This window comes from Echiichthys vipera, assembly GCF_963691815.1.
Source record: "Echiichthys vipera genome assembly, chromosome: 9".
Taxonomy (NCBI): domain Eukaryota; kingdom Metazoa; phylum Chordata; class Actinopteri; order Perciformes; family Trachinidae; genus Echiichthys; species Echiichthys vipera.
Window position 1 is genome coordinate 664,166 of NC_139834.1, and position 15,020 is coordinate 679,185.

Consider the following 15,020-nt stretch of genomic DNA (forward strand, 5'->3'; position numbering starts at 1 on the left):
AGGAGGTCATAGGACACACACACTCGCAGGCTAACAGGGGGTCTTTAAACAGGACACACAACACACACTCACAGGCTAACAGGACCCTGTGAGTGTGTGTGTCCAGTGTAAAATCCTTCCAGGGTCTTTTTCAGCAAATACACTCGTTAAATGATCCACAGAGACGACGACTATTAAGGTGGAAATCCAGGAGAGATGCTAACAGCCGGAAGTGGCTAACAGTGGTTAGCTCGGGGCAGCACGGAGAAGGCATTCAAAGGTCTTTTTTAACCACTAATGCTGCTGAAAATAACAGCAAACCTCTGCAGCAGCATGAGAAGAGTCCCTACACACACAACAAAGCAGCAATGGGCTCCTTCCACTGTAATGGACTTTACTATGAGAGGAGCTGGTACAGGGGCCAGTAGGTAAGTCTTTAAAACACTCTTTAATAAACTCTGGGTTCACTAACTACGCTGATGACGCTTTGTTGTGTGTGTAGGGACTCCTGTCATGTGTGTGAGTGTGTGTGTGTGTAGGGACTCTTCTCATGCTGCTGCAGAGGTTTGCTGTTATTTTCAGCAGCATTAGTGGTTAAAAAAGACCTTTGAATGCCTCTGGGATGATTTTACAGATAGACTCACCTGGCGGAGGTCCGGTCAGAGGATCGAAGCTCTACCTGTTATTACGCTCATGTGTGTTAGTAAAGTAAGTACACAGGGCACTGTCGCCTCACAGCGAGAGGGTTCCTGGTTTGAATCCCGGCTGGGGCCCTTCTGTGAGGAGTTTGCATGTTGTCCCCGTGTGTGCGTGGGTTTTCTCCGGGTTCTCCGGTTTCCTCCCACAGTCCAAAGACGTGCAGGTGTTGGGTTCATTGATGACTCTAAATCACCCGTAGGTGTGAATGGTTGTCTGTCTCTGTTCGTCTCTATGTGTCCTGTGATAGACTGGCGTCCTGTCCAGGGTGGACCCGCCTCACGCCCGATGTCAGCTGGGATCGGCTCCAGCCCCCCGAGACCCCGACAGGGACAAGAGGCTGAAGATGAATGAATGAATGAAATGTTAGTAAAGGAAATCTCCTCCTTTATGACACATGGAAGTGCAGATTGAAGGTCCTGTCTGAAAAGCTAGTAGGCTTTTTGATGTTGTAATGTGTGTGTGTGTGTGTGTGTGTGTGTGTGTGTGTGTGTGTGTGTGTGTGTGTGTGTGTGTGTGTGTGTATGTGTCACTGGTCACCAGAAGCAGGCACATGCTGCAGGACCATGTTTGGTCCTGTCGTCCCTGCCTCTGCGGGAGCTTTCGCTGAGACGCAGCAGAGTCCGGAGCAGATTCAGACCAAACACAGGGACCAGACCGGATAGAGGAGCTGCTGCGGGGCCTGTGGGCGACCCCCACATCCCACTGTGCAGGGGTCCCGGTCAGGGTTCAAAGCTCTGTGACTGGGTTTCCAAAGGAGTGGCCGTGTGTTGCCACCTCCTTATCAGGGCCGGGTGAGCTTAGTGTTTGCACAGTGATTCATTTGTACTTCTTTGTTACCTGATGTTGACCGTGATCGAACACCGGACGCCACTGAGCGCCCGAACAGCAACTTCACCTCCAAACCAAACTCACAGGGGTGCGATGACGCCGATCGTGACGTTATCAGACATGAATAACCCTCACACACCCTCCACCGCGTCCAACACACGCTGGAATGTGGAGTGATGCCGGAGCGGACGTCTGAACGCGGCGCAGATTCCCCACATTCCCCGGACACACAGCAACATTTGTTCTGCATTACCAGGACTTCAGAGATGAGCTCATGGTTCCTGTGCAGGAGTCAGAGACGCAGGGACGTTACATGTGTTTGTTACAGATGAGAGGAGCAACAGTGACACCTGGCGGCCTCTGGGGGCAGTGCATCAGAAGTCTGCTGCTCTAAAGGAAGCAGAAATACTTTAATAAAGTTATTTATTATAATAATAATTCTTTATTTTTAAGATAAGAACAGTGCACATTAATAAACATGAATATTTGCATGTTTCTGTAAACAGCAGGATTATAGCAAAGCTGCTGATTTGGATCCAAAGTCCCTAAAAATAATAAAATAAAAGAATTTAAAAATAAAAAGAGACAGAAAATAAATAAATAAAATACAAACAGAGACAATGAAGTCTGTACAGGTGATGGTGTCAATGTTTTATTTATTTATTTAGAACATGTTATTTTGTATTTATTTTAATGGAAAAACAACATAAATAGAAATAATTTAAGGAAAAAAAAAACAAATAATAATAATAATAATAAAACATAATAACATAACATAGACAGTTTGCCTAGACACTTTATTTTATTCATTAATTAATTAATTTATTTATTTATAGTACATCTTTATAATCTGTGATGAATGTAACACACACACACACACACACACACACACATAAGTATATATTGTATATTGTCATATAAAACTACATTTCCCAGAATGCAGCTGAAATATAAAAAAATAAAGAGACAAACAGATAAAATACAAATAGAGGGGAAAGGACACAAAATATTCTGTACAGGTGATGAAGTTAATGTTTTATTTATTTATGTTTTATTTACTTGTTTATATTTATTTATTTATTTCGAACATGTGACTGGAAAAACAATACAAATAGAAATAATGTAAAGAAAAGGAAAAAAACAACAAATAATAATAATAATAACAAAATAAAATAACATTATTTTGGTTGTATTGTATATGTAACCAGGTCCAGGTCAGGACCCACAGAACCAGGTCCAGGTCAGGACCCAAAGAACCAGGTCCAGGTCAGGACCCAGAGAACCAGGTCCAGGTCAGGACCCACAGAACCAGGTCCAGGTCCAAGCGTGTGAAGTGTGTTTCCTCAGGAGGGGGTCTGGAGTCTCCCTTAGAGAGAGGGGGAGAAGTTCAGCATCCGTGAGGAACTCGGAGTAGAGCCGCTGCTCCTTTGTGTTGAAAGGAGCCAGTTGAGGTGGTTCAGGATCATCTGGTCTGGATGAACCCTGGGCGCCTCCCTAGGGAGGTGTTCCAGGCACGTCCAGCTGGGAGGAGGCCTCGGGGAAGACCCAGGACCAGGTGGAGAGATTAGATCTCCACACTGGCCTGGGAACGCCTCAGGATCCCCCAGTTAGAGCTGGTTAATGTGGCCCGGGAAAGGGAAGTTTGGGGTCCCTGCTGGAGCTGCTGCCCCTGAGACCCGACCCCGGATAAGAGGCTGAAGATGAGATGAGATGAGATTCACTGGCCACCTGATGGCACAGTGGAGCTCCATGATGCTTCCTCTCACCATCACTGCTGTACGATGTGTAGATGGAGTTAAACCCGCTCCACTACAGGTGACATTAAAGTGTGAGATGCTGCTTCATTGGATTACTCCTCATTTAGCGTTTGCAGCTGAGCCTCAGACTCTGAGAGCGGCGTGAGGTCACTGACAGTGATGGGAGACATCAGAGCCAAGCTGCAGAATCAAAGTAAGTCGAATGGTTTTAAAGACGTTAAATGAAACATGAACACAAATAAAACGGTGTTACCAGCAACGGTGCCATCCTCAAAGGCGTCAGACGCATCATTTTAAACGGCAGCTTCACAGTTTCCGTGGGCTGGAGACCGGTGCTTCTTACGGAGGGTCAGAGACAGAGACACCACCTGAGAACACAGAGAGACGTCCGTGTGGAGATGACACCGAGCAAACAGCTGATGATGCAGAGAGCAGGCACCTGAGCTGTCAGAGGAGAAACAGGTTTAAAGTGGACACACACACGATCAGGGGCAAACACACACATGCACACAAACGTATCACATTAAATGAGCGAAAGAAAGAACTTTAAATTTCATTAAAGTTGGCTGTGTTGACTGTATCTATGTTTTTTATATATCGTCGTATAAAACTACATTTCCCAGAATGCAGCTGAACTCGTCATCTTTCATCAAATACATTTTTACAACGACAAATTAAAATACACTTTATATATAAATATATATATATATATATGTGTGTATATACACAGTATACACACACACACACACACACACACACACACACACACACACACACACACACAAGTATATCTGTATATCGTCGTATAAAACTACATTTCCCAGCATGCAGCGGAAGCTTATCGTCATCTTTCCTCAAATACATTTTTACAACGACCAATTAAAATACACTATTATTAAATAACGTGTTTAAATCACTATGAAAACAAACTGCAGCTAAAATAATTTATAAATAAATATATTTAATTATTATGTTTTCGCGGATATGACGCGCCGGAAGTCGCCTCCACTTCCTTTCCTCCATTAGGTGAGTGCGTGGACGGAGCGGCTCCTCTGCGGCTCTCCGTGAAAAACACAGATTTAAAGATATTTCACAGGGAAAACGGCTTCGATTTAACTCAATAACACGTTGTTTTTGTTATTTCACAGATCGCAACCATGGGCCGCCGACCAGCCCGCTGGTAAGTCCCGGTTTTGCCCGGTAACAGTTCGGTGTCAGTGAGAGGAAAATGGACGCGGCCCCGTTAGCACCATGTGCACCGCGCCGCCCTGCGACACCGACACACCGGCACAGATGTCTGATTACAGTCAAGGACACGTGTCCCTGTTCACGGTGTCCGTTACACCTCATCCCCGCCGTTACCCCCGGTCTCTTACCGGGTTTCCTCTCATCCAGAGCGCTAACGTTAGCTTGTTTAACGCTGTTTGAGCTAACGTCAGCTAGCTAGCTAGCATTAAGCTAGCGCTAGCACACCGACTCATCCACAGTGAAGTTAACATAATGTTCCTTTAGCAAAGATCCAGGAGACTTTAGGTTTAAAGTTTAATCTAAATTAACTCACTAATGTTTAAAGCCTGTGATCAGACACTTAAACACCAGAGAGGCTGTAAATAAAGTGTTAAAATATCACAAACATGTTGTTAAAGTTTAAATATTTAGCTTTTCTGGATCCACTTTGTTTTTTTATCATGTAAATAAAATAATATGCTGCTTTATTGGACCCTAAAAGTGGAAACTACATTATCAAAGCAGCAACGTTAATAATAAACAGAAGAAGCATCAATAATAAACAAGAAATGGTTAAATAGATTTATGACTCAGCACTTAATAGTCTCTCTCTGTGCCATGGAGCTCCATTCAGGTGACACATGTTAAAACATGAAGCCTGGTTTTCCTTTAATCTGTAATAAACAAACGTTTAAGTAGCTTAAAGCACAATAACCTGATTTAATGCACTGCAATATTAGTAAACCATGTGTACTGAATATACTTTTATATTCATCACAGCTGTAAAGTGATGAAAAAGTTCAAACATGCACATTGAAAGTGCACTAGACTTGTAAAAAGCACAGGAACAATTAGACCCATGGTTCTGTTTGGTTCTGGTCCGTTGTGTTGAACAGAACACTTTGTATCATGAAGTGTGTGTCAGGAGAAGCCCTGAGCTGCGTGGACGTGCGTCTGTGACGTGTCGTGCCGCAGCTCTGCAGCTTATTAAGCCGACCGGTCTCGCTGCAGTGCGGTTCTGGTGTGCAAAGGCTGCAGACAGTGACTCTTTGGTTGTGTATGTTCTCAGCTGGGCAGTGCTGAGCTCTTTAAGGGACCACTGAGACAAACTGGGTCTGCTCCTGAGGGCCTTTCACGGGCCTTCAGGACCCGATCAGACCTTTCTGTAACTGATCCTGCTGATATTTAAAGAGTAAACGGCCCAAACACACGGTGCTGCAGGGTGATGGAGACGGGTCCAGGATACTCATGCACATGCTTCTAAAACGTCCCCATATGCAGCTCAGACCTGGCGTTTCTGTCCGATCACATGTGGAACGAGCTTGAATTTGACTTTGGAGGCGGTGTGGGACGTCTGTGCCCGTCGTCTGAAAACTATTAAACGCATCAGTGAGTCATGCTGTCGTGCTGGGTGACATGTTTTTACCATGAACACTGAAACACCAAGCAAATTAGCTGTTTCTGTTTAACTGAACCGTCACTCAAACCTGCAGTGGCCAGCTGTTTTAGCTATAACTACTGAAAATGCAACTATTTCTGTTTACGTGTAGAGTAAGAACAAACGGTCTTGGAGCGACACACTCGGGTGGATATAATCACGTATTCCTGTGTTAACGCTGAAATCTGTCTCCACAGTTACCGGTACTGCAAGAACAAGCCGTACCCCAAGTCCCGCTTCTGCAGGGGTGTGCCTGGTGAGCTGCTCCCGTACTTTACTCAACATTAACATGTGTCAGGAGGTGAAGCTGTCAGTGCAGCAGCCTGGTTAGCAGTGCAGATACTGAGTTAACACATGTTCAGGTTCTTCCTGTGTAGAATCATCAGTGACAGTTTGATTTCAGAGTAATTCTGTGGTTTCCTGTTAAACCTGCAGCTTATTAAGCCGACCAGTTCTGCTCATGTGCGGCTCTGGTGTGCAAAGGCTGCAGACAGTGACTCTTTGGTTGTGTATGTTCTCAGCTGGGCAGTGCTGAGCTCTTTAAGGGACCACTGAGACAAACTAGTGTTGTCCATGTGAGAGAGAAATGATCCACTGACATGAACGTCTGACCAGGGGTGTCAAACTGGTCCAGTAAAGCTCCGCTGTGGCTGCAGGTTTTCATTCCAACCAAGCAAGAACACACCTGACTCTTCTTACTCAATCAGCTGAACTGTCTTCACACAGTTGATTTGTTGGAGCAGGTGTGTTTTTGATTGGTTACAATGAAAACCTGCAGCCACAGCGACTCTTTACTGGATCACTTTGACGCCCATGACGTAGACGGTTACCTTGATCCGTCTGATTAACTCTTTGAAAGCGTCTGTTCGCTTGATTTCAGGCCGTTTACTGTGTTTTCTCTTTCTTGCGTAGATCCCAAGATCAGGATCTTCGACTTGGGCAGGAAGAAGGCCAAGGTAGACGAGTTCCCCCTGTGTGGACACATGGTCTCTGATGAGTACGAGCAGCTGTCCTCTGAAGGTGAGTCACGGAGCCATAAACCTTAAAACCTCTGTTATTTTCTCTTTAAGACTGAAAGTGTCCGAATTTCTGTTCCAAACAAGTCGCTCTCCCACTGCTGCAGCAAGAAACTCTTTGACTTCTTAATAAACACTCAAGCATTTCAGTGAAGTTGGTCTGAATGTGAGAAAAGCACTGAAATCAAATCTTGAGTTGTGCCTGTTGTTCAGCAGCTCTTTGATTCTGTAACGTGTTTTATATGAAGTCACTGTAGAGTTCTTTATAAAGGCCGTTGTTTGTGTGCATGTGTAGAAATGCATGGTTTTAAAAAAGGCTACTTTTGAGGTGTTAGTCTGCAGAGGCTGTGCATGTGTAGACACACGTGTAGACACACGTGTGTCTACACGTGTGTCTACACGTGTAGACACACGTGTGTCTACACGTGTGTCTACACGTGTAGACACACGTGTAGACACACGTGTAGATTACTGTATGTGCATGTGTCTGTGGATGCATCTGTACACACTGAGGTGTCTGTATAGTTTGTTATAGTAGGAAGGTTTTGTAATAAGAGACAAAATGCAGACTGTGGCTACAGCGTGATGTAATACAGTCCCTTTTCATGCTTTAGTTGTGTGTTCTAGTGACGTTTTATGCGTCCACCTGTGGATATTTATGCAATAACTCAGTAAAGCAACAACCTCACCCTCTGAAAGAGTGAAAGCTCAGGAACGAGTGCAAAGGAGGTGCACAACAAACCTTCCACTGATGCTGGAGTGATGTGTCAGTGATGGCTGAGGCACGAGAGTCACTTTGATTCTGCTTCTCCCTGTGCAGCTCTGGAGGCCGCTCGTATCTGTGCCAACAAGTACATGGTGAAGACCTGCGGAAAGGACGGTTTCCACATCCGCATGCGTCTGCACCCCTTCCACGTTATCCGCATCAACAAAATGTTGTCCTGCGCTGGAGCTGATAGGTGAGACTCACTTTAGGTTCTGATGGACACGATGAAACCAGCATCTGGGGGGTTAAGAGCTGCTGTTTGTGTCTGTACTGGTTTGGACGGAGGGTGGGGGGGGTCAGAGAGTCGTACTGAGCGGTTTCAAAGACTGTCATCTTGTTGAAAGCTGAATATTTAACATTTATTCCCTCTCGTGCAGTCGCTGTAAATAATAAGTCACCATGTTTGCTCTGGTCTCCCTCTCCACGTCAGGCTCCAGACGGGAATGAGAGGTGCTTTTGGGAAACCCCAGGGCACCGTGGCCCGCGTGCACATCGGACAGGTCATCATGTCCGTGCGCACCAAGGCCCAGAACAAGGAGCACGTGGTGGAGGCTCTGCGTAGAGCGAAGTTCAAGTTCCCCGGACGCCAGAAGGTAAACGAGCACGTCACCTGTCCACACTGAAGCCTCAGGGTTCTGTTTGGTTCTGGTCCGTTGTGTTGAACAGAACACTTTGTATCATGAAGTGTGTGTCAGGAGAACCCCTGGGCTGCGTGCACGTGCGTCTGTGACGTGTCGTGCCGCAGCTCTGCAGCTTATTAAGCCGACCGGTCTCGCTGCAGTGCGGTTCTGGTGTGCAAAGGCTGCAGACAGTGACTCTTTGGTTGTGTATGTTCTCAGCTGGGCAGTGCTGAGCTCTTTAAGGGACCACTGAGACAAACTGGCTCTGCTCCTGAGGGCCTTTCACGGGCCTTCAGGACCTGATCAGACCTTTCTGTAACTGATCCTGCTGATATTTAAAGATTAAACTGCACAAACACACGGCGCTGCAGGCTGATGGAGACGGGTCCAGGACACTTAGCACGTCTTTAGCCTGTTGTTAGCACGTCTTTAGCCTGTTGTTAGCACGTCTTTAGCCTGTTGTTAGCACGTCTTTAGCCTGTTGTTAGCACGTCTTTAGCCTGTTGTTAGCACGTCTTTAGCCTGTTGTTAGCACGTCTTTAGCCTGTTGTTAGCACGTCTTTAGCCTGTTGTTAGCACGTCTTTAGCCTGTTGTTAGCACGTCTTTAGCCCGTCGTCACTTAAGTCTGAACTGACTTCTCGTTCTTTCAGATCCATATTTCCAAGAAGTACGGCTTCACCAAGTTCAACGCCTGTGACTTTGATGACATGATGGCGGAGAAGCGTCTGATTTCCGACGGCTGCGGGGTGAAGTACATCCCCAGCAGAGGCCCCCTGACCCGCTGGAAGGCCCTGCACGCCAACTAGAGCTGCAGCGGCTTCCTGTGACCACACAACCAATAAAAGTGGGTTTGATTACAAAAGTGATCGCAGTGACGCCTTTGATTTCTTTCACACTAGGTCAAAACTCTATAAACCACGGTCTATGGTGCAGGTGATGTCCATCAGTGTGTTTCTCTGCAGTTTAAACCCCTGATTATCTTCAGGTTCAGGTCAATCACCATGGAAACAACGTACCACGGGTCAAATCATGTTGGTGGAGTTCCACCCACTGTACCGGAGGAAGCGTTAGTTTGAGAAGAGTCTACTTTTAACTGCAGCACATAAGAGTCAGATCATCAAAGTCTGGAGCTGTTGAGCGTAGAAGGGGAACTGAATCACTGATGAGGGCGTGTACAGTTACATTTGAACCCTTTAAAAACCCACTCAGGTCTTTTTAAAGTGTTTTAATGACGCTAAGTCCCCTCGTGCCCGTGCCCCCCACCGTGGGCGCCATGTTCACTCCTGAACCTGACAAAGACCTGCTCACCGGGGAGCATCGAGGTGACCCCGTTAAACCAACGGTGACTCATCATGTGACCGGGGAGCATCGAGGTGACCCCGTTAGACCAACGGTGACTCATCATGTGACCAGGGAGCATCGAGGTGACTCACCATGTGACCCACTGATGAAAGCACTTGTTCCCTTTTGCTGAGTTGTCACATCCGTGCGTCTGTGGAGACATAAATGTAACTATGCAGGGACCCTGTGGACAGAGGTGGGTCTGCAGGTGGAGCTCATCACTGCTGCGTTCACTGGGAATCAGAAATCATGGACTTGCAACTGGAGTCAGGTTTGTATCAAGGGGGAAGTGTAACAGAAGTGTTTCTTTCTGTCTGTGTTTGCGTGCGTGTCCAGAGACGTGTGTGTGTGTGGACTTAGAAGGGAACGGTAACATCTAGAGACGGACTGGAGGTAGAGCGGTGAAAGTGTTTCAATAAAGTTTAAAAATGAGCAAAAATAAAGAGTCACTCACATATGCAGAGCGTGGAGACTCGTCTGCTGTTCCGTCTTATTCCCAAAGATGGCGCCAGAGAACTGCGATGTTTCTCAAATCTCTCAGAAAACAACATTTTTACTTTTTTTTTTTCAAACTTTAAGTGTGTGACGGACATTAGAGCGGAGAGTTCATAAGTGACAGTAAAATAATAAAGTCACTGTGGAGGAGAGTGTTCATCTCATCTTCCGCCTCTGATCCTGGATCAGGTCTCAGGGGCAGCAGCTCCAGCCTCTGATCCTGGATCAGGTCTCAGGGGCAGCAGCTCCAGCCTCTGATCCTGGATCAGGTCTCGGGGGCAGCAGCTCCAGCCTCTGATCCTGGATCAGGTCTCAGGGGGCAGCAGCTCCAGCCTCTGGTCCTTGATCAGGTCTCAGGGGGCAGCAGCTCCAGCCTCTGATCCTGGATCAGGTCTCAGGGGGCAGCAGCTCCAGCCTCTGGTCCTGGATCAGGTCTCAGGGGCAGCAGCTCCAGCCTCTGATCCTGGATCAGGTCTCGGGGGCAGCAGCTCCAGCAGGGACCCCAAACTTCCCTTTCCCGGGCCACATTAACCAGCTCTAACTGGGGGATCCTGAGGCGTTCCCAGGCCAGTGTGGAGATCTAATCTCTCCACCTGGTCCTGGGTCTTCCCCGAGGCCTCCTCCCAGCTGGACGTGCCTGGAACACCTCCCTAGGGAGGCGCCCAGGGTTCATCCTTACCAGATGATCCTGAACCACCTCAACTGGCTCCTTTCAACACAAAGGAGCAGCGGCTCTACTCCGAGTTCCTCACGGATGCTGAACTTCTCCCCCTATCACCTTATTTAATATAATAATTAAAGGTCTCACAGTTTGATAAACTGAACTAAACCTCTCTTGAACCTTGTTTCAGTCACGTGCGCTCGTGCAGTTTTGTAATAAACATAAAATAAAGTCACTGAAGTTCAGAGACGTGACCTGTTAAACAACATCACAGCTGATTGTTTCAGTTCTTCTGCAGCAAAAGGAAGTGAGATCTTCAGAGACACGCCCTGTTTCAAACCGCCCTCAGCTCTTTCTCTCCCCACCCGTGCCTTTGTTTTTGTAAAATGCACAACGCCTGAAGAGAGAGAGAGAGAGAGAGAGAGAGAGAGACGTGTGTTGACGTGAGACAAAGAATGAGGAAACCTCTCTCTCTGTACTGAAGTGACACCTTTGGGTCAGAAGCGAAGCCAACGACACTAAAGTGGGGAAATATTTGACTGCTTACGAACGGCTGCAGTGTGTGAAGAGTTCATTAATGTGTTCAGAGTCTTTCCTGTCATGAGTGTGGACGTTACACTCCTGATTATAAGTGTTATCTCGCTGAGTCAGCTGTTTTTCTGGGCTCAGGGTGTGAAAGCCCCTCAGTGAGCTCAGGTTTGCAGCTGTGTGTGAAACTGGAGTCAAAGTGAAAACAGGTCTTTTAACAGCTGAAGGAACTCTCTCGCCTGCAAACCGTCTCCTGTCGGCAGCGGTCGGACCTGTTGTGCACCGAGAGCAGAAGTCCCTCCCACAGGAAACACAGGAAACACAGAGAGCAGAGCAACTTCCTGTTTCACTGAAGCTGAAGAAGCAAGTTTAGAACTAAGACGCTGGTAAGTCTCAACGCTTTCACTTCCCTGTGTCCTGACTGAGGCATGTGAGCGGTAACCTGAGATGCGTGTGTGTGTGTGTGTCTGAGACCAGGGCTGTGTCTGAGACCAGGGCTGTGTGTGTGTGTGTGTGTGTGTGTCTGAGACCAGGGCTGTGTCTGAGACCAGGGGTGTGTGTGTGTGTGTGTGTGTGTGTGTGTGTGTGTGTGTGTGTGTGTGTGTGTGTGTGTGTGTGTGTGTGTGTGTGTGTGTGTGTGTGTGTGTGTGTGTGTGTGTGTGTGTGTGTGTGTGTGTGTGTGTGTGTGTGTGTGTGTGTGTGTGTGTGTGTGTCTGTGTCTGTGTCTGTGTCTGTGTCTGTGTCTGTGTGTCTGTGTCTGTGACCAGGACTGTGTGTGTTTGAGCTGTAAGTGTGTGTCATGGTGACTGAGCTCACATTCAAACAGGTTATTCCCATGCAGGACACTCGCAGGCAGCGGGGGAGCAGCTGGAATAGTGTCCGTTGGTGTGTGTGTTGTGTTGTGTTGTTGTGTGTAAATGTCTGTGTGCTGCTGCAGCTGTGACCCCACAGCTGAGCACGAAGGACCCCCGTGTTCACCATGAAGTCATAGCTGAGACCCTGACTCAGCATTTTCCTGCGTCTGCAGTGTGTATGTGGAGGAGTGTCACCCTCTGTGTGTGTCTGTGTGTGTCTGTGGTGAGTGTCACCCTCTGTGTGTGTCTGTGTGTGTCTGTGGTGAGTGTCACCCTCTGTGTGTGTCTGTGTGTGTCTGTGGATGAGTGTCACCCTCTGTGTGTGTCTGTGTGTGTCTGTGGTGAGTGTGTGTGTCTGTGTGTGTCTGTGGTGAGTGTGTGTGTCTGTGTGTGTCTGTGGTGAGTGTCACCCTCTGTGTGTGTCTGTGGTGAGTGTCACCCTCTGTGTGTGTCTGTGTGTGTCTGTGGATGAGTGTCACCCTCTGTGTGTGTCTGTGTGTGTCTGTGGTGAGTGTCACCCTCTGTGTGTGTCTGTGTGTGTCTGTGTGTGTCTGTGCAGAAGTGTCACCCTCTGTGTGTGTCACCCTCTGTGTGTGTCTGTGGTGTTGTGCAGAAGTGTCACCCTCTGTGTGTGTGTCTGTGGAGACTTCATTTCTGACAGCGCCTGAACTTGAACTCGCACATGCACATTTTGGGAAACTAATAAATGTGCAGAATCTTTATCTGTCTGGATACGTGCACGTGAAAGTGTGTGTGCATGGTTTCTATGGAGTGAGGAGTTTTGCTGGGTCTGGATCCGCCCTCTATCTCCGCTCTGATTCGCTCTTTGTCCAGTCTGTGTCATCATCTGTCACAGGAGGTGACGGGGAACACACGGGGGGGTTGGACCCAGTGCAGACTCTGAACTCAGGAGAGTCACTTTAACAGATTTAATAAACTTATTTAACAAAAAGGTGCAAAGAGAACAACGGGAAACACGGAGAGAACTGAGACAGACTGGTCATAGGGAAGGGGCACAGGAGGACAGGTACGCAGGGAGACATCTGGAGTGTGTAGGGTAATGATCCGGCCCCGAGTGAGACTCAGGACCGGCTTAATATACAGGGAGGCAGGTGATCAGTGCCAACGAGAACCACCTGCCGGGGAAACGAGCTCACACCAGGGAAACACCGACAGAGGGAGACCGTCCTGATCCAATCACGACATCATCAGTGTCGTTACAGTCACCGCTGCTTCCTGCACAAAGCTCAGTGTTTAACCCGATCCTGTGTGTGTGTGTGTGTGTGTGTGTGTGTGTGTGTGTGTGTGTGTGTGTGTGTGTGTGTGTGTGTGTGTGTGTGTGTGTGTGTGTGTGTGTGTGTGTGTGTGTGTGTGTGTGTGTGTGTGTGTGTGTGTGTGTGTGTGTTCAGGTGACTCTCAGTGAGGTCCTGAGCCATGAGGTCGTCCGCCCTCCTCCTGCTCTCCGTCCTCGTGGGGGTTTGTGACGTTCAGGGAGCGTCAGATTTCAGAATCTGTGCCTTCAACCTCCAACACTTCGGGGAATCCAAGGCCAAGAAGAGCAATGTCATGCACACGCTCGCCAGGGTAAGACACGGACCAGGGGATGAGGTACTCTGATGCTTTACCCGTCAGGAACTTCATGGTGTCGATACTCATCAGTGATAGAAGACTCTCTGGGTACCTGTGCACGGCTCCCCCAGCTCCTGGTCTCTGACGTGAGCCGGGTCTGGGCCGAGCCCCGTGTGTCTGATGGGACCAGGGAACTTAAAGTGAAATCATCCCAGGGTCTTTTTCTGCACTTTAATCCTCAGTAACCATGGAGACAGTTTTTATTAAGGTAGAAATCAGGAGAGATGCTAACAGGTGGACGTGGCTAACAGTGGTTAGCTCGGGGCAGCACGGTGAAGGCATTCAAAGGTCTTTTTTAACCACTAATGCTGCTGAAAATAACAGCAAACCTCTGCAGCAGCATGAGAAGAGTCCCTACACACACACACACACACACACACACACACACACACACACACACACACACACACACATGAGAAGAGTCCCTACACACACAACAAAGCGTCATCAGCGTAGTTAGTGAAGCCAGAGTTTATTAAAGAGTGTTTTAAAGACTTACCTACTGGCCCCTGTACCAGCTCCTCTCATAGTAAAGTCCATTACAGTGGAAGGAGCCCATTGGTGCTTTGTTCCACTTCTGTGTCAAATCAGCGTTTTCTGTTTGTGACCTTTGTTGCAGATCATCGCTCGCTGTGACATTTGTTTACTTCAGGAAGTGAGGGACACGAAAGAAGAAGCTGTGCCACAGCTGCTGCAGCGCCTCAACGGGTGAGTCATCATCCGCACACACACACACACACACACACGAGCACAGACATCCACACAGCACCCGGATCCCGCAGAGGGCGTCGTCCCACTGTTCCTCCGTCCCGTGCCCCAGGACGTCTCACGGCTAAAGTCTGGTTCCTTTGACCAGTGTGAGTGCAAGCGTACCGCGTCTAGGAGCGGCACGCTTGCCGTCCACGGCCCGTTTGGGAGAGGTGGGCTTTAGTAAAGCACGTTTGCACGTGTACGAGCACGAGCGTGCGTAGGTGTACGAGCACGAGGCCTACGGCGGTTCTGAGGTCATTTCCTGTGCGCCTGTTGGGACGTAGAAAAAAGAAGGAGGGGCCATGCGCGGACATTTCAAACAATGGCGGTGAAAGGTTCACGTTGGTGTGATGCGGAGGTGGAGTGTTTACTGCAGATTTGGTCGATGAAAAGATTCAAAAACAGTCGACAAGACGCACAAAAACTCCGAG

General features: G+C 48.0%; 2 protein-coding genes across 2 annotated transcripts in view; both read left to right on the top strand.

Moving 5' to 3' along the window:
- Positions 1-4,344: 4,344 nt before the first annotated feature.
- On the top strand, positions 4,345-9,197 carry rpl10 (ribosomal protein L10). Its single transcript, XM_083920811.1, has 6 exons — positions 4,345-4,443; positions 6,126-6,184; positions 6,841-6,948; positions 7,765-7,903; positions 8,141-8,303; positions 8,982-9,197. The coding sequence occupies exons 1-6, from the start codon at positions 4,421-4,423 to the stop codon at positions 9,135-9,137; spliced, it is 648 nt and encodes a 215-aa protein (XP_083776937.1). The 5' UTR covers positions 4,345-4,420; the 3' UTR covers positions 9,138-9,197.
- A 2,097-nt stretch (positions 9,198-11,294) lies between these two features.
- Positions 11,295-15,020, top strand: part of dnase1l1 (deoxyribonuclease I-like 1) — an 8,110-nt gene continuing 4,384 nt past the window's right edge. Inside the window, exons 1-3 of the mRNA XM_083919598.1 lie at positions 11,295-11,742; positions 13,620-13,794; positions 14,459-14,547. Coding sequence (XP_083775724.1) covers positions 13,645-13,794; positions 14,459-14,547 — 239 coding nt within the window. The 5' untranslated portion in view covers positions 11,295-11,742; positions 13,620-13,644. The remainder of the gene's footprint in view (positions 11,743-13,619; positions 13,795-14,458; positions 14,548-15,020) is intronic.